Genomic DNA, 26,933 nt, shown 5'->3' on the forward strand with positions numbered 1-26,933 from the left:
AAAAAGAGGAAGAGATATGAAGTGTCAGGGCTCGGGGCTGATACTGCAGGTATGATGACGAGGGGCTCTTCTCCTGGGGTGACTCTGGAATAAGAAGCCAAAGGAAGTGAAGGAGTGGCTATCAGAGGAGCATTTCAAACAGACAGGAGAGTCAAGATTTAGGGAAGAACATGAGAGAAAATGCCTACAGATGGTTTATTAATTCTTCTCACTGTGCTTGCTTGGTGTCCCCTTAGAAATTATGGGGGAAGAGAGTAGGAACTGACATGGGAACTGGGCTAATGAACCAAATGGAGATGATCGTGCTTATTACAATGAAAAGAATTAGAATCTCGGTTTCTCTATCCTAAGTGCTACACTCAGTTCCCAGGGGTTCTCGTGTTATTAATAAACAGCACAAATAGCAACTCTGACTATATGGCACTTCCATGTTAAAAGTGCATTCTTATTTTACTGCCAACATACTGTGTCAGCTTATTAAAGAACTAAAAATGAACCCTGAACTGATTTGATCTATTGCCTGGAAAATATGAAACAGGCCTAAAAAACAAATCTTGCTCTATTTTACCACATTCTATGCAGGTTTAGGTAATATCAAGGCTGACAGCTCAGATTGCTTTTCCTTTCTATAAACAATTGAGGCCAAATTTCAGGCATCAGCAGCTAAGATGCACCAATAAAAAAACACATGCTTACTCAATGGACACAGGAAAACACCTATTTCTTGCTGCCAAAACAGTCAGGGTGCAGGCCAACAGGAACCCGAGCTCTCGGTGACCGGTGTGTGTGCACAATTATCAATCTCACATGCAGCTCTGGCACTTCGCTCACTTGGCATCTGAGTGGTGGACTTTGCACATAAAAGCCTCAGATGGGTTTTCTGGTTTTGTGTTTTAATGAGAGAATACAGCTATCTGGACAAAATAAGTGACATTATCTTTCTTAATCATCTCTTGGGCATATCTAGAAAACAGTTCTATGTCTACCTGACTCCAAAAATAAAATGCAATAAGGATACATTTGAAGCTACTTAGGAGTACTGATATGGTCTTCATTTCCCAGATCATCTTGAACAAATCCAACTTAGAGTTAATGTAAACTGTTGAACCGAGTTGCTTACTGGGCTGCAGTTTCATCTGTAAAATCCGGAACTGGTGTTTTGCTTACATGGAAAGAAAAACACAGATTCTAGATGTCCCTAATCTGAAAGGGAAGGGGGAGGAGGAAGAGGACACACAGTTAGAAAGACGCAACAGAAATCGTTGGCAGAACACCTTATGGGATGCGGATGAGGTAGGGAAGTCCTCAGAAAAGGAGAGAGCCCCTACAAATGATAATGATAGCTTCATCGTGCTTGCCACAAGAGGTTCTGGAAGATTCACCCCAGGCTCCAATAACTGAGGGAGGAGCAACATTGCAAAATGTAGCCAGGTGTGCGTTTCGGTCTGCACCACCACACACATGCTCACCTCGACGCCCGCAGAGCCGCAAAGCGGTTTGTCCACAGGAAGCCTAACCACGCAGCACCATTTCTGCTTCCCCGCCCGCACCCCTCCCCAGGTACACCCAGTCTCCCATAAACGACTATTATCCAGTTTCTTTGAAAAGTGCACAGGCTCTGAAGGTTCCTCCCCGAGGGGAGCGCACATGGAGCCCATTCTTTCCAGCCTCTACCCCTGGCCGAAGGCTGGGATGATGAATGGAAGTTGTCAGTGATGCATTGTTTCTTTAGCCGCCTGCGAGCTCTGCCTCCCTGGCCCCGGCCAACTGGCAATGTGTTGGGCTCTCAGCACACCTGGTTGTAACTGAAACAAACTGGCTGCCCGATGAAGAAATCTCGGAGACCTGCTGTTAATGATTTATTTCAGGGTAAAATCTCTGCTGTGCCTTTTGAAAGTTGTTTGAAAATGGTTATGCATTTGTTGTATAGGAAGCTACAAGCGACAACTGGATATTCTAGCTCTCATTCTGAAAAAAACATGAGATAATTGTTCAAAGGGACATTCTAGAGTTCCTAGAGGAATCCTTTTTCATTGAAGCCTCCCACTCAGAAAATCTGGCAACTGGGGAACCTGCAGAGAACTACGAGAAAAGAGCCCCCCACCCCCGGGTTCCCAAAAAAGTGACTGAACATCAAATTTAACATAATTCCTTAAAATCTGACTGCAGTTCTCAATCGTGTGCATAAGAAACACAAATAGTGCATTCAACACAGTTACATATTTCTGTACTGATGTATTTCCAACTGTCCTAGACGGTTTTCTCCCAGCTATGTCTAGGATGTTTGGGGGCTTTATTATTGTCATTTTCTCTTAAGTGTTTGATCTACAAGATGAAGCAGTTTCAAAGCGAGGGCTTTTACACTTGGGCACATGGGGCAGGATGAGAAGGAGAAATGAGTTTAAGAAGAAAAGCAATTTACTTTGCCAGTAGTATCCTGTTTTCTCCCACCGTTATTGAAGACACTTGTGTGCAAGTAGGGCTCTTTTCCTCTGTGCTTGTGATATTAATCTTTTGCCAAGGAAATGATTGTGAAGTCACCAGTTTAGCATTATGATTTTACTGAAAGATCAAGAAAAAGAGAGATGGGCTGTGAGTCTGAACCCCTATTGTAACACATGGGTATCTTTAATCATCAGCAATATATCAGTTGTCATCTGCAAAAGATTAATAAGGTTTGGGGTTTTACCAAAATCTGCTTAACTTTTGAAAAATGCCATGTATGGGTGGATATTTACCTTTCTGTTGATTTGGCTGCCATAGAACAAATTAATAATGATCTAAAACATCCTTAAGGGACTCTACTGTAGATTCCAGCTAGTAACAGCAACAGGCAAAAGTAGACTCCAACTCGCATAAACTCAGCAACTATCTGATGGTTTCCTTAAAGATGATTTCCAAAAGTTAAGTAATTTATTGGTCTCCCATTTGCTGCAGATGTAGAATTTTGATCTAAAGAAGGAAGAATTCCCCAAGTATTACCAGGAGGGACTTAGTTCTCTGAACTACAACTTAAACCATGCAACTCTTACCTCTTTGCACTGAATTTAAACTCATGACAAAGCACTGTTTAACAGGCTGGGCTTGGAGGATTAGGAAGAAGCTGTCAAACAACTATTCAGAGTAGTTCGTGAAACTGGGATAGACGCAACATTATTTTATCACTAGATGAAAAGCGTCAATGAAACTTAAAAAAAAAAATCTTTGTAACTGCAAACTTAGAAAATTGCCACAGCTGGGGAGAGGATACTCAGGTGGACAGATTTAAGATATAAAGACCCTCTTTTGAAGAGATAACTAGAATATAATTCCACAATTCAGCGCATAGAACAGGAAAAGCAAACAAATATGGTTGCAACAAAAATCAGAACGTAACAGGGCAGCCTATTCCCTCCACAAGTAGGAGTCCTAACAGAAGGCGTGGAAGAATCTCCACCACCCTTGCTGGTACTCTGTGCTGTTAACTTAAAGATCAGGCCACGTGCGGGGATTCTCACCCAGCAATTCTTTTAGAAGGAGCTGACCGCACTCTTTCTCTGAAAAGTGTTGACAATAGTGAATCAATCTTAACAATCTTAACTTTCTCAACAAAATCTTACTAAAGTATTATGACCTAAAGAAGTCACGGGACACATGGAAAAACTATAGGTTAGTATAAAGAGGTGGTAAGTTATAGCTCCCAATAAATTTTAATTCTCACCCAAATATGAGGTCTAATTAACCACATAATATGATCTGTATCACAATTAAAAAAGAAAAGAAGAAAGAAAGAAAAGGGAAAAAGGAAAGGAAAAAAGGAAAGGGCAGGAAAGGAAAGGAAAGAAAAAGAAGAATCCTAAATATCAGAGTAAAAATTCAGGACCACAGAAAAAAAAAAAAAAAGACCAGCCATGTAGGTTGAGCCTACTGGCTTTGTCCACAGAAGCTCAGCTCATTTGTAGAAGATGGCAGTAAGAGGGTCTTCATGTGTAGATGCGGCATCTTTACCACAAGGAAAGAAGTACTGCACATAAGGTGTCCAACTGACAATGTCTATGAGATATCTACAGCATCTAACAGATTCTTTATCAGACAAACCACATTGTTGCAATTCAGACCAGAGAGAGGACAACCATCTGAATTAAAAATGGAAAAAAAAAAATTTAGAAAGATGAGAAGCGGATCAGAGTCAAGTTTCCTATACCACTTCCCCCCAAAATGATGGGAGAAGCTATGAATCAGAGGGAGACTACATAAACTGAAAGAATGGAAGGTTAAAATAAAAGACAAACTGATCATGAAAAGTAGCATTAAGAATGAGAAACTAGGAAACAAAATACAAGTGTTTACTCTGTATGGAAACCATTAAGTCAGTTATTTTTTTCCAGTTGAGATAAAAAGGATGAGTGTGAAAATAGAAAAGAAAAAAAAACTCAAGAAAAATGTAGAACAAAAGGAAAATAAATGTGTGGATGAAACATGCAATAAATAAAGAAAGGAAGGAAGGAAGGAAGGAAGGAAGGAAGGAACGAACACCCAGCACACGTCAGTGAGTTATTACTGCTCTCGTGAGGCAGACATCCCCCGCTCACAGGGAAAAGAATCCAGGAAACACATCTTTCTTTAATGTTGGAATCTAACTATTTTCTCCATGAAACTTACTTCACAGAGGATGTATTCTTACACATGCCTTAATCGAATAAATTTCCCTCCCTTTTCTCTTCAAATTTAAGACTTTTATTTAAGAGGGAGCCACACACTTTCCAAATGTGAGAAATGAAGGTGGTGGGGGAAGAAGCCAGAAGGGAGGGGTCAGTGTTGGTTCTTCCCCCAAAGGACATAAAGTTTAACCGTCACCTAGCCCTTTGACCAAAGGGCTGAGAGCTGTTCCTTGTTTAGCTTAATATCTTTTATTAATGTTGCCTGATTTGGGCATCTTGTAGGTTTCGTCTCTCTTTGGCCCCTGTAGAACAACTTCATCTTCATGATGGTCTTTTCTTGACCACTGCTAGTATTATCTCTGTGGCCGGCACAAGGGACCAAGTTTGTTCTGTGACTTTTAAGAAATAGCCACAGAGACGTCAGAGAATAGGGCATTAACGAAAGTTATTATCTTATACCCCACTTTTTCTGTGCCTTGTTTATTTGGTTCTCATGGGACTCAGTGTTTGAAAGTGGGTTCTGAAGAAAATGGAGAGTAGCAGTCATTAACAGCCTTTAAGGCAGCTTAAAACAAAACACAACTGTTAGTCTTAAAAGAGGTTTATTAAGTACTATGTGCCTAAGTTATACATTGCTATGTACCATCCTACCGGGTTACTTTTTTGTTGAATATTTTAGATTCCTGGGGAGATCATCATAATTAGTTTTTGTGGCAGTTATAAGAATATCAATTAAAAGCAATTAAATTCAAATATGAATTGAATTAAACTAAGTCATAGGACTTTTTTGGGTTAATGTGACTCTTTATGGCTTGTCTGTCCATCTAAGCTCCCTAGAACTCTGGAGCTCAATGCCCAAGTTCGAGTCTCAGCTCTGCTGCTTGAATCGATGTAGCTTTATACAAATGTGATTGTCCTCTTCGTGTCTCCGTTTTCTCAACTAAAAAATAAAAAAGAATGACAGTATATAGCCCACAAGTTTATTGTGAGCATTAACCAGGGCAGCTTTGAAAAACTGCTGGTGTTCAGGCCTTACACAGGCCGACTAAGTGAGACTCTCTGAGGGGGAGACCCAGAATTGGAAATTTCCAATGTCTCGCTCAGAGACTCATATCTGAGAGACAAGAGTGGACCAAAAGTATGACCTAGCTAAAATATGAAGTCTGCGTTTCAAGGGAGAGAGTGGTACTCATGCTTAGAAGACAGTAAACTCACCTTTAGTGAAAGAAAGAGGAAAGGAAAGAGGAAAGGAAGGAAGGAAGGAAGGAAGTGGGGTGGGAAGGGGGAAGGGAGGAAGGTAAGTTAGGAAAGGGAAAGAAAACACAAATTCATCAGATGGTTGGGCTCTAACCAATCTCCCTCCCTGCTTGGTAGTAAATATGCCACCTACTCCCTACAACTCTTGTGCCTGATGAAGGGGGTTAAAGGGCACGGACAAGAATGTTGAGGGAGGCCCACGTGGCAATCACTTTGCTATTTCAGCTGCCTGATGTGCGCCCTTTACCTCTGATATGTACAACAGACATCCCCTGACAAACTACTCCATAGTATCAATGAATTTCAGTGCCCAATACTCAGACTTGACATTTCACTTTTGCAAAGCAGATCAGAACAGGACTACCTACTCTAGACTGGAGTGTGCGGTTGCTCTTATTCTGTGTACAGAAGGTTCTGGCTATGTCTTTGAGTTTAAATACAAAATACCCAACAGTTCAAGCCTCGACATTAGCATGACAGATTAACCATCTTTGCCTCCTCAACATGCTCATTTTCTCTTTAGAGCCAGACCTGATTCAGTTAGAGCAGAGTGACAGGAACTATTGGAACATCCGTGGAAACGAAACAGGTCCATATACTAGGAGAGAAGGCATTACGTTACCGCATATTCACACTCCAAGCTCCTAGAGCCTAATTTGAACCTCCTCTTCCCCTTCCTTCACACCCACATAGGGAAAGCCACCCCTGAGGACTTGACTAACCATGTTGGGATCATTACAGGTGAACAACACATGCACAGAGCTGCAGGAAGAGGGGTATTCTCTAAAACATCAGATTATACACAGCCACAGAGTGAAATCTTCACATGCCCTAAGAATAGCCCATTCTCCACTGTACTGAGTCAACTGAAGATAATTTTCCTGACCATTCGCTCTCTCTCTTTTTTTTAAATAGTTTTGAAGCCAATGACTGGCATTCAGTTGGACTTACTGAACATCTGAAGACTGAGATATCGTCTTCAGATACAGAGACTTCATTGTGCTCCTCCATCCCTTTTATGATCAGTCACTTGGCCTTAGTTGCTATATTTAGCACAACCAGGAGTCCAGAAAGTGTTTGCAATGCAAAGGGGGCATCCCAGTGGGTTTTCAAGTGGGGTTAACTGACCTGAGAGCAGCTCGTTTCGACCCGGTGCATCCCATAGGAAAAGTCGTCCGTGAATGTGATCGCATCAGAACTGATCACATCGTGGAATGAAGGCCAACCTGGAGCAGAGCAGCATCAGAACAAAACAGACAGGAGAGACAGACAGCCTTGGGTTAGAATGTCATGTTAAAGAACTACTACGCAAAGAATGAAAATCTCTAGTATATGACTCGTGCTTAACTTCTCCAGCCTGAAAGGAAAAGGTACAAAGCTGAAGGATAATATATTTCCTAAGAGTGCAACTCCTTTTTAAGAATAACTTCCTCCTCACTTCAGATCACAGTTGCATTGGGTGTTTATGTTTCCAGAAGCATTCTTAGACCACCCAGTAGTTTTCCAGAGCATCCCTGGATTTATAAAGCTCTCTCGCCACTTGGTCTTGCCTCTCTTCTACAGAGTCACTGGGCACTCACTAGGAGTCTTAGCGGTGTGACATTTTGCAAAACACAATCCAATTGTTCTCTCTCTCTCTCTCTCTTTTTTTTTTTTTTTAAGATTTGATTATTTATTTGAGAGAGAGAGAGCGCGTGGGCATGCACAGTCGGGGAGAGGGACAGACAGGGAAAGAGAAATCCTCACACAGACTCCTTGCTGAGCACAGACACTGACACAGGGATTGATCCCAGGACCCCGAGATCATGACCTGAGCCAAAACCAAGAATCGACACTCAACCGACTGAGCTGTCAGGTGCCCCTCCCGTTTTTAAAGTTGTTTTTTTCTGCCTTTTTTTTTTTTTTTTAAGGATTTATTTATTATAGTTGTTCTGGATGTTCACTTTTCAACTTTCCATGCTTCTTTAGGAAGAATGGTTTTTCAGCACTTAGTTTGTGTGGTTAAAATATTAAAAAAATGAGTACTCCATAGTTTCCATCATAATCTAATTTCTTGGGGCAGGGCAATCTGGAAAGCAGCTTCTATCTATTTTATGGGCAAGAGGCTTGCTCACTTCCTAGAAGAAAACCATAGAGCACTGTTCATCAGGCATCTCTAGGGAGCACCTTCTCTCAAACAGCATCTTGTTCCAATTTTCATTTATTCGAACAATTTTTTAAATATGCACACACAGCTTTAAGAAACTCAATGATAAGGACCATAAGATTGTACAAATGTTTATGAATGTACATAGTTTTAAGAAGCCAGGTTTTATGTTCAGTACTTCTAGGCATGTTTTTACATATTTCCAGAAATTTGGTCGTGAGTTCCTGAGCTGAAGCCCAAAATGACGGAAGAGGTGTGATGTTGCCGACCTGCTGGTACAATTTTTTTTTCCTCTTTCAGAAGCCAAATTTATTCCTGTAGAAAGGAGGAAGCTCTTTAAAAACATGGTGCTTTGTGTTAATACACCAACTGAAAGAAAACAGAATGCAGGCCTCAACAATATGATTTCCAGTTTCAACCAAAACATATTAGCTCAGGCCAAGTTTTTATAAGAAACTCTCCCAAGCTCCCCATCCCCCACTATGCAAGAGTATAGCTTTCACAGTTGGTGCTGGATTTAACACCCAGAGTTGAAACACTTTCCAATTCCCTGATTTGAGTTCAAGATTGCTGCAAATCACCAGGAAAACCTTAACTTCCTAGATATAATATTCCTCAAAAAACAATCACATCAAGACACACCAGCACTTTTAAGAAAACTTGTCTCTCCCTATTCTCTAAATTTTAAAGAGAATCTAAATGTATTCTAGGCTAGAGTTTTTGGTTTATAATGACTACTTGGCACATTTAGGTATTCTTCTTTGTTCAACGGCAAAAGTGCCAGTGGCTAGAAAAGAGAGGTTTAAAGGTGATGTCTGAAGACACTGAAAAATAATTTAGTTATGAAAAGAAAGAGAACACTCTATATTTTTTAACATACCATGTTTTGACTCATTTGATTGCTAATTATGGCAACTAATATTATGGAAGGACATATTTGATTCAGTAATAAACAGGTGAAGAGTTAGGAATATATTTTTTTTAATTCACCATAAAGCCACCCTCCAACACACACACATTTTCCTATTTATAGAATTAAAAATAGGTATGGAGAAATGTATATAAAATATATAGATAGATTGTTCCCTCCCATACTCCTTCTCCATGTTCTATACACTTATCTTGTTCTACTTATCATACTGGATTTTCGACTTATTTGTTTTCAGGCTTTCCTCTCTGATTAGGTGGTGAGCACTTTAAAGGCAGAGTATGCATAAACAAGAAGACGGGGTGGACATTTATGACTCAGGGTCCCACAGGAGACAGAAAATACAATCATACTTCCTTTTTAGAGACTAGATTAAGAAATTAGCAATGTTCTGTTTTCACTAGAGTATCCAGCTTGGCTCAAACACCGTAATTAAGCTTCTCTTTATAGGTGGAGTTGGGTTATTATTTACTTAGGATGGTAAATCCATAAAGATCATCTAGGTCACTAACTTAACAGGATTTTTAGTGAGGAGGAGAGGGAGAGGGAGCACAAAGGTATGGTACTTGCCAGCATTACACAGGCAGTACGTGGCAGAGCCAAAGCTGGAATCTGTGTATTCTGACTTTAATCTGGTTTAATTTTTTCACATTCCACTTTCTTCCTTAGTACGAGGTCAAGACATCATTCATTTCAATACTGTAACCGGAAGGAGACTGTAGGTTTTAAGAAATATGTTTAGTGCCATGTCTGGATTGGTTGGTAGTTACATCATTGCATTTAGGAGCTTCTAGGTGGAAGTAGCTAATTCATGTAAACTCACCAATACTGATTCCCTCACTCTAACAACCAAACTTTTCAAAGAGACAGTCCAAGAGCAATCATATAAATGATATAATCTACTTCTGGGGCATGGATAATTTTTTATTCATTTATCTAAAATAACCACAAATACTTAGAAGCTTACCTTAGGTAATAATATTGAGAAAACTGTCCATTCTATTTGGGATTTCTTCATTCTAATTCTTTCCTAACAAATTCTAATTCTTTTAGAATTCCAAATTAGAATTACTAATTCTTTTAGAATTTCCTAATTAATTCTAATTCTTTTCTATTAAAATTTTTTGGGGGCAAGGGAAGGGAACTGCTTTCAAATGAGCTATTAAACTATACAGCTATACATTTTGTCTCCATGAATTAAATATTTATAGAATTTTCTAGAAGACTATATTCAAGAGAAGACAAAGATGAGGTGTAGTGACATGGAGTCAGGGCTCTTAAAAGATTTCTATGTTTCTGAGAAAACTGTTGACACTTGAATAATTTACTGGTTGTTTCCCATGGCATTGGTTAAATATCAGAAGAGACACTAAAAAACCAACCAAACAAACAAAAAAAAATCTCCTTAAAACTCCCCAAAGTTCACAGTGTCTCTCTGCACAGAAGAAATGCAGTTTTCAAGATGGAATATTTGATACCTCATCCAAATCTTAATTAGTGGAGACTGACAAGGGCAACCGTGTTGAAGACCATAAGTAACCCTGTGTGATAAAACACATTTCAAAAGAGAATCATGGCCAACTTCAATAAGCTTGACACAGGAGAACGTTGAATTCTTTTTCTAGGTCTTCCAGAAAAAGCCGAAGGAGAATCCCTCAGAAAAGCAAGTCCTTATTGACAATTAAACTAAGAAGGATCTTCACCCAAGAATAAATTGTCTCATGGCGGAGAGGCCACAGAGATGACAGCACTTTGAAAGCGGAATTCCCTCATCATGTGAAAGTATTTAAAGGAGGAACTCTTCACTGCTGCAAAAATCCTCAAAGGAAACCCTGCCCCCACTCCTAATAATAAGGAAAGTGCTTCAAAGGGTGATAGGCAAGACTGAAGCAATCTGGGTCTTGTTGAGAAAATTATCTTGAGCAAAAGGGGGAAGGGGATGTGTTTATGTCAGTTTTGACATTAAAGAAAGATCATCCATCCTCCTTTCTCTAGGATTTCCCTTTTGGTCTTCTCATCTAACAAAACATTATTTGTTTTGGATGCATTCCATGCACATTTTTAAAAGAACAGTCATTCGAAAACCTGGATAAACAGAGTTGGCTCCCCCCACCCCCAAGACATCCCTTTGTTTCTATGTGATGAGCTCGGATCGGGGTGTATTATTGTTGTATTTCTAAAAATACAAGCTGTATTTTTTGGGTATTAGCCTTTTGCTATTGGGAATGTCTTGTATTCAATAAATAGATTCTTCTTTCTGCAGACAGCACAGAAATACAGGTACCCAAGCGCAGCAGGCACGTTGGGCTGTTGGCAGTCCTGCTCCCTTATGAACCAACAACCACCAGGTCACACTAATCTGGAGACGGCTCTTGCTGGTATTGGCATAATGGGCAGCAAACCCAGGATATGTTCATTTATGTCTCAGATATTAGAGAAAGTGGTTCAGTTTGTTAATGGTAGATCTTTGGCACTTGCTACCATCTACACTAGGGTGAATTTTTTTTTCTTTTTTGAACTGCAGTAAAAAGAATTCTTCCTTTTCACTAAGAATGGGGTTTATTAAAGCTCCTCAGAGTCCCCTCGAACCCATCCCTGAACAGTGACACAGCTTTCCACAGGTGATGTTCTGCTAACAGACTTTAAATGTTTCACTCCAACTGCCTCCTGAGAAAAACTTGCTCATCTCTCTATCCTAACCTTTTCTTCCTTCCTTTTACGAATCTTTGAAACAAGCTGTTAAAACCAGCAACAGGTTATAAACAAGTTGAAGCCAATCCCATCTATACCATATGTAGAAAATGCGGCCCACTCTTACTTTAATAAGGTTTTGCTCTACAGCTGCCATGTTCCCTGGATTGTCCCCCAACCCCAAATAGAAATGAGAAACCTCAGTAAGTTAGCTACATGACCCATCAGTAGTACATGGCAGAAACTACCCACGCCTTAGCATTCATTAGGTTGAAGTGTAATTACAAATATTTCATTTGTATAATATATATATAATATATATATATATTTATAATATAATATATATATAATATATAATATATAATATATAAATATATAAATACAAATATATAAATATATATATATATATATATATATGATATTATTGTCTTCGAATGCAAAATCAGTTTGAGCACAGTAAATCCCAGTTGGGCTTGTGGGATCGTTTAATAATAATAAATATCTCAGCTTGGTTTCAGTGAGGCATGAGGGACATTTACACACCTGTGGTTTTCTGTATGTACCAATTCTCACCGTGCTATGATTTTAAGGCTGTATTTCAGAATTTGTAGCATTTAGTACCTCTGAAGCCAGGAACTGTTAACCTCACTGACCACTATTTACCTTATTAGCTACCTTAACCAAATAATACAACGCTTTATGAAGACCCCCACGCTAACAAGAATTGTTTGAAGTGTGAGCTCTGATTCTTGCCCAGTTATTTGCTGTGATTGACACCCAAAAGTTTAAGTCGTAATCAATCAAATGTATGTATGTAATAGAAAATCAAAGAGTGCAAGATGACCTATAGGGCAATGTTCTCTTTTCGTGCTTCCCATTCCTGCAAACAACCACGTTTAACAGTTTTTAGGTTTAATTCTTAAAAATATGCTTATGCTGCTCCCTCTTGATTCCTTCATTTCAAATCTGCACTATCCAACAGAGAAGCTACAAGCCACATGCTGCCATTTAAATTTAAGTTAATTACAGTTAAATAGAATTTCAGTTCTTCAGTCATACCAGCCACATTTCAAGTTCTCAACAGTTACACATAGTGAATGGCTGCTATACTGAACAAGAGAGGCCCAGACGGAGGATATTTCTAACATCATTTCCGCAGATCTAGAAACTCCCACCATTGGACAGTGCTGGTTTTACACTGCGAATTGATTTCCTCCTGTCACGGATGAAGACTAAGCCTTCAGACTTCCACTAAATCTCCCTTCTCTTCCCTCTTGCAATTTTTGACCGTTAAATAATTTTTAATTGTTTTTGAGACTTCGTTTGGTACTATCTGCCTCTGGAACTAGAATGTAAAGTCTAATAAGAGCAGAGAGTGTGTCAGTTTTGTCCACTGGAGTGTTGCCAATCACCCAAAGCAGAAATTGTCTGCTGGATGAACATATGAATGCATGACTGATGACTATCTTATAGCTCAACATTTTTGCACCCTCAGTCTGCAAAACGGCCTCGGCACCCCATCCTCCTTCTACCTACCCTTTCCCCTGTTCCAACGCCCAACCTTAATGAAGTCTTCTATGCTTTTGTATAGGTTGATTCTAAGGCTTGAAAACTAGTCAACGGCATTATTATTATGGCTACATACATGTTGCAGGCAGCTAAAGCGTGTTGGGATTCTATCTCCTTCTCCAACGGTCCAACTGGCATAACCTCATGCTAGCTGAAGTCAAACAGATCTTCCTTCTTTTACACTGCATCACTATAACAAGCAGGGCATGTTTTCTTTTATCTTTTGTTTGGACCATGACTTTCTTATACAATTGTACAAATTTGCTCTATAATTCAACATTTTAATTTTCAACAAATAGTTCAACCATAAGTAAAAGTATGTAAAATACCTAGGCATCCATGTTTTAACAAATACAAACGACCCAAGTTTAATAGACAATATTTGTTCCATATTTCCTTCAGATTTTTCTCTTATTCTAACAAAATAAAATGTTACAATTACAGCCAGATCTGCCTCCAGCCTTTTCCCCTACTCCTACACTTCCTGGTACAATTGTTTATGTACCCTTCCCACACTTCTTTGGCTTCATTTCCTACATATGTCTATGTTCATAAGTTATATATAATGTTTTAAGTGTTAAAAATTCACATGAAAGACATAGCATCCTAGGTATCTTTTGGCCACCTCTTTTTTTTTTTTCACATTTTTCTTGATCTGTAAATTTTTTTGGCCTTTTTGACAGCGTCCTCTTCTTATTTTGTAAATGAAATACTTCAAATATCTCTGAGAATATGAACCGGGAGTTGTTTGACTTTGGTTTTTCAATTATTCTCTAAAATAGCTCTGTTGCCTCTTGTGCAACTCTTCCTTTTTTCTTGTTTCTCATCTTCCATGCTCTCCGTTTTCTTGCCTCAGCCATTTCTATTTAAGAGTAGAGGTCTGGGGTCCTTGTCCTGGGCAGGTGACAGGGGCTTCCTCTGTGATCAGCTACAGCGTGGGTTTGTGCCTCCCTAGGTCTCAACTCTCACCAGAGAAAGTGACCGGGAGCTCTGGGAAGGACCACTGTCATCGTTTGCTGCAGGACAAAGGTCAGTCCCAGCGTTCCCTGAAGTGCAACAGCTCGCTGGCAGCCCCAGTTCTCCCAGACAGGCTGTTTAATATCTTTCGAGAGTAGTCTCCCAGGGTTGTTGGTTTTTTTTGCCCCATGGGTAATTGATGATCTGTCATTCTAAATATGAAAGTGAGGAACCTGCAAAACTGAACTAGCTGTTTTTTCAGTTAAACACCTTCTTGTCAACCCCCCATCTTGCTCTTGACAATTCTGCCCTCTGAGCCTCTTCATAATTGTGCTGGGCATCTTGGCAACAACTCCTGGACATAATTTGGGCTGATGCTTTCTTTAGTCGGTCATACCCAGTAATGCATTGCCAGCCATCTTTTCTTGGAAAAAATGCTCAACACCCCTCCCCCACTCCAACACCCCCTCAGCAGCCCCTCTCCACTCCAATTCTCTTGGCAATGGGTTCTTCTCCTTCTCTTCTGCCTCTTCCTCCTCCTCTTTCATCTTCTTTTCCTTACTTTCACTTTAAAGGGTTCTCTTGGGAGAGAGGGAAACCAACATGTATGCTCAGTCTATCATGCTGAACAAGAAGCCGAGATTTCTTTTTAATAAACTGCAGATTTTAGTCTCTTCATCTAGTATTTTATGAAAAGAAGGAATGGATTTCAGGCATCATAATCTTTCTACTGACCACAATTATATTATTTTTTGCCTTACTGATAAGATCCAAATCAATGTAAGGTTTAGGAGTTTTAACTGGCTCAGATTTGACTCTATCTCAAAAGTGATTCTCTGCATGAGAGTATGACATCTGCAAAGACCCCTGAGTTAGAACTGTGGCAGACCAGAGTAGACTCCTCCCAGAACTGGCTCAGTGGGAAAAACTTCATAGATCTCTTTTCTTTTCTTTTTTTTCTTCTTTTTTTTCCTTTCTTTTCCTTTTCTTCTCCTCCCCTTTCTTTCTTTTCTCTCTTCTTTTCCTTTCTCTTTTACAGATTTTATTTATTTATTTGAGAAAGTGAGATCACAAACAGGGGGAAAAGGTAGAGGGAGAAGAAGACTCCCCCTGGAGAAGGGAGCCCAGTGCAGGACTCGATCCCAGGACCCTGGGACCATGATCTGAGTCAAAGGTAGATGCTTAACCAACTGAGCCACCCAGGCACCCATAGACTACTTTTCTGTATTTGATCACTTGTTATCAAATCACTTCTGTGTTTGATATACCTTTTCTGTATTTGGTCACTTGTTATGGCATGAGGATGCACTATATTTCTGCCCTCTTGCCACTGCAAATGTAAGGACAAGTTGATGATACGATTTCATTACTGCAAACAAGCAGCCAAGTCTCAAGAAGTAAACTATTCTAGCAAGAAAATGGTTTAACAGTAATGATGACACAAGGAAAACCATTGGTTTTGGCAGACATTCTCCCATGCTTTATTCAGCTTTCCTAAGCAGTACCTCAAATAAAAATCATATTTAAAATACTTATCTTGAAAATCAGGGAGTTTAAAAAAAAAAAAAAAAGAAAGAAAAGCAGGGAGTTTAGAATACATAAAAAATAATCTAGACCCATAGACTCTAAAAATTCTTAAGAAAAAAAAATGCCAAAGGGCGATATATACTATTCAAGCATTGGTTTTATTTTGGTTACTAATTACCTTGTTGGGTTTGTTTGTTTGTTTTTGTCTTGTAAAGTAACCCCACAGTTTTAAGTGGCAGTGGCATTTTGAAGGCCAGGGACATGTTGAATGGCCTGATGACTAGGGGGGGCCACAAGTAACATGATCAGATCAGTGCTCTGGGAAGATGGTTCTGGAAGCAGGCAAGAGGGTGGGGGATAAGAGGATGAAAACAGGCATATCTGATGAAGAATGGATGTGAAAAGAGAAGTGATGAAGCTCTACATGAAGGCATCTGCAATAGGGCTGGAGAGCAGGGGACCAATAAGAGAGAGACTGAGCACTCAGAATTCACTGATTGTGGTGGACCTCTTGGGGAGTGAAGGAGAAGGGTAGGGTTGAATTACTACTAGGTTTCCAGCTTGTACTGACTAACTGGGTCATGCTAGTTAGACGTGTTTTTCAGGGAAAATAATAAAATCCATTTAGTGTGGAATTCTCTAGGAGCAGAGGGGTGTGGGGGTTCAGAAGTAAAACCCTGGCTAAAGATACAGATGTAAAAGTCATCAGAGCATAGAAAACAGTAAGGTTATGGAGGGGAATATATAGAAGGCAAATATAGGGGGAGTGGAGAACCAGACAGGTATTTAAAAGGTGAGTTGAGGAATAAGTCAGTGAAGGAAAATAAACAAGAGCATTTCAATGTCAGATAATGGAAAAGTGTAAGGCTGGAGGACAGTCCGCAGTGACATAATCTACAGAAAGGACGAGTTAAATAAGAGAGGAGAGGAGACTCCTGAATTCAACAGCTGGGCAGTCTGGGGGAATTTAGGAGGAGCCCTTTCAGTGTTATGCACAGAAGCTGAACTCTGTTGGGCTGAAAGGCATTTGTGGACTGGAGCAACTAAACCAGGACCGCTCCTTACCAAGCCTGGCAGGGAAGGAAGGTAGAGCAAGTTGATGACTTGCAGGAGAGTGCAATGGTATTTATGCAAACATACTGGGATCCTGGGGGTCCCTCCCACCAATTCCACCCTTCTCTGCTTTCCAAAGTGTTTAAAATTTTATGGTATTTCCTAACAGAACTTTCACAATCAAATGAGTAATATGAAAGTCTTTGGACATGCTAAAAATCTTGAGCATTGCTCAAATGCTCCTTAAGATAGTGAACAGAAGCTATATTTGAAGAAAAACTAATACAGAACTCCATCCCTGGAATGTTTTCTTATCTTTGGTTTATTTTTAAGTTGTTCATTTTCCCTACTATTGTTCCTACTATCCCTTAATCTACCAAACTGAACTATGAGTGGTATATTTTTAAATAGCCATGGTAATCAGTTTTACCTTTTGGCACAAAGTAGGTGCTCAATAAATATTAAACAAAGGAGAATCCAGAGCTTTAACTCTAGGTCACAATCCCCTGTCAGACATGCTCACAGCACCCAATATTTTCTCTTCAGAGCATGTTTCACAGTTTGTATTATTTACATATACGGGTGTCACTTAGGTTAGATATGCCAATCACTAGGCCAATCAACGAAATTTTTAAAAGATAGGCAAAGTATCTCTACTACTTTGTTCTAGGCAATTTTTTACAAATATCAAATTTAATATTAGGTTTCTTTTCCTGCCTATCAAAAATAGTGCATTTCTTCAAGATGATTATTAGTAATTTCTTCTGTTCAAACCATGTCATCCCAAGACCCATAATCATTCCAGGCATTTGAATCTACTAAAGGACAATACGACCAGAGACCAAGAACACTGAGGTGTCCTCTGGGCAGTGTGAACATCTGGTATCTATTCTCCTTGGAGATTAATAATGGAGCTCCACTGCAACAGGCTTTACTAATTCCTTTGAGCCCTGCACAGCATTTTTAAGTGGTTCCAAACACACAAGATCTCTAATTGGCATGGATTTCATCCACAGTTTTCTTGGTGATCGCAAAATATCTCAGAAACTCTTAAGCAGGAGTGGACAGGGGAGAGCTTCCCTGTTTCCCTTTGAGAAGGCAACTATTCATAATTTTTTTTCCAGTTCAATACAATTACTGAACTCAAACCATTTCAACCAAAAAACTGAGGAAGGGGACTTTATTTTCCCTGGCCTGAACACTGTCTCTTGCTACTTTAAATCATAGTTAATGTTTTAGAAAGTATATCTTACACATAAGTCAGTTGTAGACTTTCAGCATCAAAGGATCTGAGCAACATCACATGTAACGACCTGACCTTTGGCTATAATTTCTAAGTGCCATTAAAAAATGTCTCTCAAACTGGTTTTAAATTTAGTGTTGACCTAGTAACCTTGATCCAAAAACATTCAACTTTAGATGATTATTTTATTTTGCTTCCAAAAGCTCTTCAGTCCAGTGAGGCATCCATTAGGAAGCTTCACAGAGAGTTGAGTTTGCTCAGAATTTATTAGCTACATCGAACAGGAAGATGGTGATTTGGGTTGCTTGCTGAGTGAAGATTATTTACTGTGCTTAACTGACCTTAGGAATACCAGGAGGGAAATTCAAAAAAATACAGATTCTATTCTCAGCGACATGCAGTCCAGACCAACAGTGAAATAATGTTCCATTCAACTGCAGTCCTGAATTAGGTCTATTCACCACATGGCATCACTGGGGACTGTAAAACTATTATTTATGTTCTTTAGTTGGGTGTGCCTATCAAAAATTTCAAATAATTTCTCTCTTAAATATAGATGCCTGATAAAAATGTAAGATTATTTCTTCTGAGGGAGTTAAGTGTTAAAGTTCTTTTACTCACCTAATTTTCCTCCTGATATTCTTCTCTAACTGAAATCTCTCCAAATTTCTGAGTAGACTTTAGGTTTTTATTCTGCTATATACTTTCAAATGCTACAATTCGAATAAAAACATGTATTTTCATAAATGCATGATCATTCACTGGACTACATCACCTTTTTATGATGCATCAAAACTTAGTTCACCTACTACGATTTAAATTTCTGACAACCCATCTTGAAAAAATATTTTGAAACACATTACTCAGAAAAGCTTTTAAACACAAATATTTTAGAATAAAACAATAAAAGATGTTTTGCCCTTTTAGCAGACACATGGCAAAGTTGAAGCCACTTGTTAAACACTGTACATTCTGTAACATATTAAAATTTTTTAATAAATTACATCAAAACACATGAAGCAAACTACATCAAACCAAGGCATACTCTGATAACTATTTGCTCTTTACAAAGTCCTTTAGGAAAATCTTCTCTGACACTTAATCCCCATTACTCTGCTCTTCTTTTTCATATATTCAATCATATCCTAATACACTATAACTTACTGTTCCTAAATTTTCCTGTGTATTGTTTGTAGTCTCCCAACCAGAACTTAAGTTCCATGTGGGCAGAGATAATTCTTTTGTTCCTGATGCATTCAAAGCTCCCAGAAGGGTGCCTAGCATTTAATAAATTTTGGTTGAGTGAATATTCTATATACATTCTTGTTCCTCTGGAAATCTAGGAATTCAAAATAATCCTTGTTTTTGTTTTAAAATATATAGTCACAGAAGTCTTTGTTATCGAATTATTTACAGGATCTCTAGGTCACTTACTAATATTTATTGAAGATTTTGGCACATGGCTGACAGTCTTCTCTCAACCCCCAATTCCTACCTACATTCTATGGACCTTCTACAGTAACCCACTTAATACCCCTCATATCAATAGCTCTTTGAGGTGAAACTAAGCAATTCTATAGAGCCAAGGTCCTGTATCAAGCAGGACCCATACAGGTACAAGTGGTCTTTGCAATACGAAGTTTCGATGGCTTTGATTCTGACCACTGGCAAGTTTAATGCATTAAAAATTAGATGTCAGGGCATGAAGGAAGTTTAACTTCACATGGATGAAATTGGCTAAAGTAGAATGGTAGTGCACACATATTTTAATTTGGCCCTAAACAACCAGGACAAAAAACAAATCAGTAAAATACCATAAAAGTCAAAGCACATCCGCCATATATACCATGGCCTACAGGCTATCATTCGGTTAGTTGTGCAGCAGTATTCAAGTCTTACCCCACCAAACCACTTGTAGAGAAAGCAAGCTGCAGGTACAAGACTTAGCTACTTAATACTGAGTAGGCACTAAAAATAAAAAATAAATAAATAAAAATGTTTGCTGAATAAGTGAACCACATTTGGGCTGAAGAGAATATTAACAAAAATTCTGAAAATGATATCACAATAAATCAATGTCTCTGTTTCAGTCATTTTTGAACAAAGATCACCTCTCAAGTATTTATTACTCCTTCATCTCTACTGACCAGAGTACAGCATTTGATGGATTACTATCCTTTGGTAATATGCCATGGATACCTATGTGATGTCTTTGACGTTTTCTAATTTGAATAGAATAAAATTGTGAAAGGTGTGGTCAGCGTCCGTGAACATGAAGTACCCCAGCACTGTTGTAGCAGTGTAGAGTCTCCTTTTGTTCAGATATTTGTCCTCCTTTTAGTATAACCAAAAACTGTTAAGTCTGAATCATGTATTATTAAAATCATTGTCTTAAAAGCTAGGTGAAAATTAATTTTTAATTATATCTCCCATATTAAAAACTCCCTTAGGAGTGATCACTTAGAGGGATTTTGCCAAGGTCTCATGCTACATAAAAAATTTTTTAAATCCATGTACTTTGACTTAAGGTGTAAATCAAGAGCCAATATTAGCTCTTTGATCTTTAACAGTTTTTGTTTTTTATTTTTGTGTATTTTTATTTGTAATATCTCTCCCACACAAATAATTTTTACCTCCCACTTGCTCTCAACTCCCATTTGTTCAGTTCCAGGTAATCCCCTGAGTTTCTGGCTTGCAAGACATCTTAATTACTCTTTTAATGCCTTGTTCCTTAACTACCATTGCTATTTAAAAATCTCTCACACACACGTATTAACCATTGTAAATTCATAGATGTGAATGTACCATACATACCTTAAATGCAACTTTTTCCCTACTTTCTTGGCCCTGTTCCTCATCTGTCAGAGAACCCTATGTTAACAACCTAATAAGGGTTCTGCCACGTCTTTGTCTATTTTCTTAGAGCCTTACAAAATCACGGGTATCCATACACATATAAATGTAAATGTTCTCCTAGCTGCGTAATATTCCACTGTGCAACCATCCCCCACTGACAAGAATGAGTTTGTTTCCAATTGTTCTCTTTATGAAACACACTGTTGTGACAACCTTGTACATATGCTCCTATCTCTGGTAGAACCTTTCTTCCCATGGGACAGATTCTTAGGAATAGGTTTACTAAGTCAAAGGATAAATGTATTTTTATGTTTAGTAAATATTTCTAATGGCTTTCCAAAACAAAGATGGTTGAATACCCTTTTCTCCAAACCTGTCAATAACAGGTGTTGCAGTTTTTTAAAAACTTCCAGTAAACTACTGCCAGTAGCTGATTTCAGCAAAATTTGTATTTCATATTCATTGTATTTCATTACAAATACAAAATTTGTAAGATGGCCCACTTTTAATGTTTGTTGACTATTTGCTTTTCTGGGACTTGCAACTTCAGAGTATTAAGTTCTTTGTTAATAAAGAATAAAGAATTCTTTGTTCTTTTTTCCATTGGGTTATTTATTGTTGTTATTTTTCTTTGCAACTGGTAACAGTACTTTGTATATCACAGATGTTAATTAATGGCCTTTGCATTATAATTATCCTTTTATATCTGTTGTTTCTGTATTGGCTTTGTTTTTGATTTTTTAGCCCCGTCTTTTTGCACTTTCTGGGCTCCTGGCCTTGAGTATTAAGAGCTCCCTGCCTCCAGCCTACACACATGGTATTCTGTATTTTGTTGAAGATTTTTGTCTTATTTTGCATGAGATCTCAATTCATCTGGAATTTCTTTCAGTATATGAAATAATATTTCAATTTTATTTCCTTCCAAATGGAAGAGCAGCTGGGCCATCAACAATATTTAAATTGTCCATTCTTGACTGAACTGAAATACTATGTTTAACTGATATTTATTTATATATTCTCCAGTCGGCTTCATTGATGTACTTATCTATTTCTGTATATCAACAATATTTAAATTGTCCATTCTTGACTGAACTGAAATACTATGTTTAACTGATATTTATTTATATATTCTCCAGTCTGCTTCATTGATGTACTTATCTATTTCTGTACAAAATCTTATTATTGTGGCTTCATAGCATGTTCTTATATCGGGAAAGGCAAACATTTACTTACTGGTTTTCTTTTTCATAAATATTTCTGCTTAGGTTTTTTTTTCTTTTTCCTTAAGTGGGTTCATTGTAAGTTAATTTTTTTGATCTTTCAAAGAATCATTTCTGAGTTCTCTGTTTCTTTCCACAATTATTTAATGTTTTCTATTTCATTAACTTGTGCTTTTATCTTTATTCCATCTCCCTAGTTTTTATTGTTCCTTTTATAAAGTTCCTTTATTTTTCATCTTTTTTATTCCTTTAATAATGAAGGTATTCAAGGCTATAAATTTTCTTCTTCTAAATATAATGTTCACTGTTTCCCATTGAGTTAGATATTTATTGCTAATTTCATTGGATTATTACAAAAATATGGCCTATAAAAATCTCTTATTTTATTTTCTTTATGGCCAAGTAAATGATCTACTTTCTAATGTTCCATGAAAATACAAAATTACATTTTTTATTTGAGGGGTTTTTTAGAAGATTTTATTTATTTATTTGAGAGAAAGAAGAGAGAGCTAGGAGGAGGGGGCAGAAGGAGAGGGAGAAGCAGACTCCCACTGAGCAGGGAGTCCAATGTGGGACTCAATCCCAGGAGCCTGGGATCACGACTTGAACTAAAGGCAGATGCTTAACAAAATGAGCCACCCAGGAGCCCCTCTTCAAGGGATTATTTAAATTTGAAAGATACTTTATACATCTACTAAATCAAGTTTATTGATTGTATTAATTATTTGGTTTTTCTATCTCCTTCCTTAGTTTCGACTATTCCTATGTCTTAGTCTGAAAGAGATATAGTGAAGTTACCCATGATAGCTCTGTATTTTGAAATTAAGTTTTCTTTCAAAGATTCTGATTCATACATATCGTTGTTATGTTATTTTATATCGATAGGTTTATGACTGCTCTATACTCTTCATGAATAATGCCCTTTTATTATCACATAATTTGCCTTTTTATGCTTTTGTGTTTTTAGCTTAAATTCTACTTCTTCTGGTGGTCATATGGCCATTTCTCCTTTCCTCTTTGTTTGCTTTGGCCTAATGTCTTTTTGACAATCCCTTTATTTCCAAGCTGTCTTTATATTTTATTTTTGTAAGCAGCAAATAGTTAGATTTGAACTCAATTTCTGACTATTTTTGTCAGAAATTTTATTGGGAGAATATTATTTTTAATGGGAGAATTAGTTCATTGATATTTAACAACATAATTATATGATTTCACTCATATGTAGAATTTAAGACACAGAACAGAGGATCATAGGGAAAAGGAGGGAAAAATAAAACAAGATGAAATCAGAAAGAGAGAGAGAGAGACAAACAATAAGAGACTCTTAACTCTTAGGAACAAACTGAAGGTTGCTAGAGGGGAGGTGGGTGGAGGCATGAGGTAAGTGGGTGATGGACATTAAGGAGGATATGGGATGTGATGAGCACTGGGTGTTATATACAACTGAAGAATCACTGCACTCTACCTCTTAAAATAATAATATACTATGTTAATTAATTGAATTTAAATTAAATTAAAATTTTTTAAAAATTCACATACCTATTTTCCTTTCATCTCACTTTGTATTTACTATTAATTTTTTGTGTGTTTTTCCCCTTTTTTCTACTGTTTGGACCAAATTCGTATGCATTCCATTTCCTCCTCTCCTCCGTTATTATGTCATTTTGCCTTTTCTACGCTCACAAACACTGAATTATCTACAAAAGATTATATACAAGAAACAATTTCCTCCATAAAGACCCATTGTTTTCCAGATCAAGATGCTATATCCCTCCTTTTCTGCTTCCCCTTCCTCCCACCCATGTGAGATAAAGCCTTTAGAAAACTCATTTTCCTTCACTCTGCCTTCTTCTCCCCATCTATACACATTCATCCTGCTATCTTCCAAATTCCAGGGTGGCAATGAGAAATCTAATACTAACCTGACACTTCCACTGTGAATTTGGAAGCACATAGAATTTTCCCTTTATCCTTGAAGTGCAGGAAGATCATCAGGCTAGGTTCAGGTGCCTCTGCCTTCTTGTTAATCCTACGTAGAATGTGATGAACCTGTTCTAGCTGCAGGTACTGGGGTTCAGGACATGTCACCCCAAAATACAGCAGCTTGACATATAGAATATTTTAACCTGAAGGAATTTGAGAAATGGCATGACCTTCCCCTGAAGCAGGTCATAAAACCTTCATGTGAGAGGTGCTATTCCTAAGCCCTGGAAAAAAGGAACATCCTTATCTCCAAGACTCAGAAAGGACTGAAAAGAAATTGGAAAAAACAGGCCTTGCTATTTCCCCCCAATTTACATGCTTAGCTCATACCCTTTTTTATTCTATCACATTTTTTCATGAGTCTACATGCTTCATCAAACCTAGCAGGAAAACACTCAGATTCAACCACTTCTTTGGGTCTTTATCTCCTTATGAAGGCTTTTGTTTCATGTAAAACATATTAAACAAATTTGTTTGCTTTTCTCTTATTAATCTGTCTTTTGTTACAGGAGCTTTTGTTACAGTTGAGAGCTTAGAAGGGGAGAGGAAAATATATTTTTCTTCCCTTACACAGACTTGAGTCTTTCTTTAGATTAGGAAAAAAATATTTAACATCTATTATTTATATGTTAAGCCTCTCAGAGCAATTTTGCAAGTCTTTTCATTTTTCACTCATGATACAAACCTCTGTGTTTTACTATATGCTTTCAGATATTTCTTCCAATTGGGGTGTCAGCAGTGGCCTCCTTCAATTCACTTATTCAATTGTTTAATTGCAAAATCATGATATTTTCAAGTCTCCACTTCTTGGAGAGGCTAGACATGAAGTCTTTTAATTGTATCAGACACTATATTTCAGCTGCAAGAAAGAGATGATGCAAATTAAAGTGGCTTAAAAATTAAGAAAATTATTAACTTACATAACAAGATGTCTACGTTTATGTGGTTCCCTGTTGGTCCAATAAATGGCACAACTACCTCATAAAGGCCAATGTGTTCTCCTTTGTCTTCCTCACCGTGTCAGTGATACCTCTCCTCATGGTCACAAAATGGATGCAGCAATTCCAGACACCACAAGCAGACAGGACAACATCCAGTGAAAATAGAAGCATTTCAACTAGTGTGTTTCTTTTTATTAGTGAGGGGAACTTTTACCAAAAACCTCCAATTAGATGTTGCCTAGGATGCAATTGACCAGGGATGGGGCATCTGTCTAAACTGAAACTAATCCCTGACAAGGGGAATAGAGCTTTATGATTAGCTTAGGTCAATTATTATTCACCTGAGGAGGGAGTTACTCTGCCCTGAACAAAAAAGGATGAATCTAATTCCATTAGGCAACCAGTGTCATCGCAGTTGGTTTTGTTTGGTTTAACTAGAAGTTCTATTTCATCAGATATGTGACTATTTGTTTTGATTGATCCTGTCTGAATGCTGGATTCCCTTAGATGTGTTGTTATTTTTCTTTGTTGGTTCATTTGGCTCAGGGTTCATTAACAATGTAATCCAAAAGCTGGTAGTCCTGCAGACATTAGAAATACAGACACTGAAGCTGCCAGATGTTGTCGAGGATCCGTGAAAGAGAAAGCTTCCTTATATCCAAGTTTCCTCTGAGGGCCAGATTCAGCCTAGATACTTAGTTTCTTCTTAGCCTCTTGGGAGCAAGAAGGCCAGGTACATTTATTAGTGGCTATGTTAATCTTTACTCCTAGAGTCCATAAATCCCAAACTCTTGCAATGATTTGCCACATTAAAACTCTCACCATCATGCTCTATGACACTGCTTTCTAGTCCCTCAGTACATAAGCCCAAAAGCTTTACCTAAGTTGTCTCTGCCAAGATTCCCATCGATATGTAGCTCATGAGATCCAGAGAGACTAGAATGGAGAGTATAATGGTAGCGAGCCATATGCAAGTCCATCTTCAGTGAACGTTATTATTATTTGTCAGATGCTGTGCTAACTGGTTTACAATTCTTTTCTTACACATACCTCACAGCAACCCTATTTATCCCCATTTTACAAGTGGAGAGACTAATAAGGTTTACAGATTATGTATCTTTCACAGGTCACTTCCTGTGGACAATTAAATGGTGAAGTTCACATGTGAACAGGGCCAGTCTCCCAGTTTTTGTTCTTAGACACTACACCAAACCATCTCTGTGGCAGCCCAGAGAGCTGTCCGGTTGAGATAGTTTACAACAGAATGTAACTAATGATGAAAGAAATAAAATACAGTAAGAAGCTACAAACATTTCCCGAAAGCCAGAAAGTCCAAATTCTACCAGATGATTAATGATTTTTATAAATTCCCATTTCAATAAGTAATATTATATATGTATGAATTCCTGAGCTGCATGTGCTATGTTCAACACACTAAAAAACAAAACAAAACAAAACAAAAAACAAACAAACAAAAAACCTTTGGAAATCATGAAGACGTAATGCCCAAAGCAGGGGTTCTTAAATATTTTTTGTTCCATGGGCTTTTTGGAAATCTGGTGAAGCTTATGAACCCCTGCAGGATGATGTTTTTAAATGAATGAGAGAAAATACATGGCATTACAAAGAAAAAACAATCACTAATGTTATCAAAATACTGGGGGGGAAAAAACCTACAAATTTGTGACATAGTAATAAATGGACTTTTTTATTAACAAGTTTTAATGGTGGCTCTAATAATTGACATAATTTTAAAGTCGTTATGAGTATAAATGTCATTTTAAGATATCTATGACAACTGTAATATGATATGAAAATATCTATGATTTCTATTGGTGATAAAGTCACAAATACTACTGTGGTTGTTTTTTATATTTGGATTTCTTTTTCAACCAACTTCATGTATCCTCCAAATTCAATCC

At 37.8% G+C, this 26,933-nt stretch overlaps 1 protein-coding gene across 1 annotated transcript in view; it reads right to left on the bottom strand.

Moving 5' to 3' along the window:
- The window catches only part of MSRB3 (methionine sulfoxide reductase B3), a gene marked incomplete at its 5' end in the record, with an annotated part of 164,809 nt that overhangs the window by 4,424 nt on the left and 133,452 nt on the right, over positions 1-26,933 (bottom strand). The window contains 1 exon segment of the mRNA XM_082738269.1: positions 7,026-7,123. Coding sequence (XP_082594395.1) covers positions 7,026-7,123 — 98 coding nt within the window.

The sequence above is a fragment of the Mustela nivalis genome (genome assembly GCF_964662115.1).
Source record: "Mustela nivalis genome assembly, chromosome: 7".
Lineage (NCBI taxonomy): Eukaryota > Metazoa > Chordata > Mammalia > Carnivora > Mustelidae > Mustela > Mustela nivalis.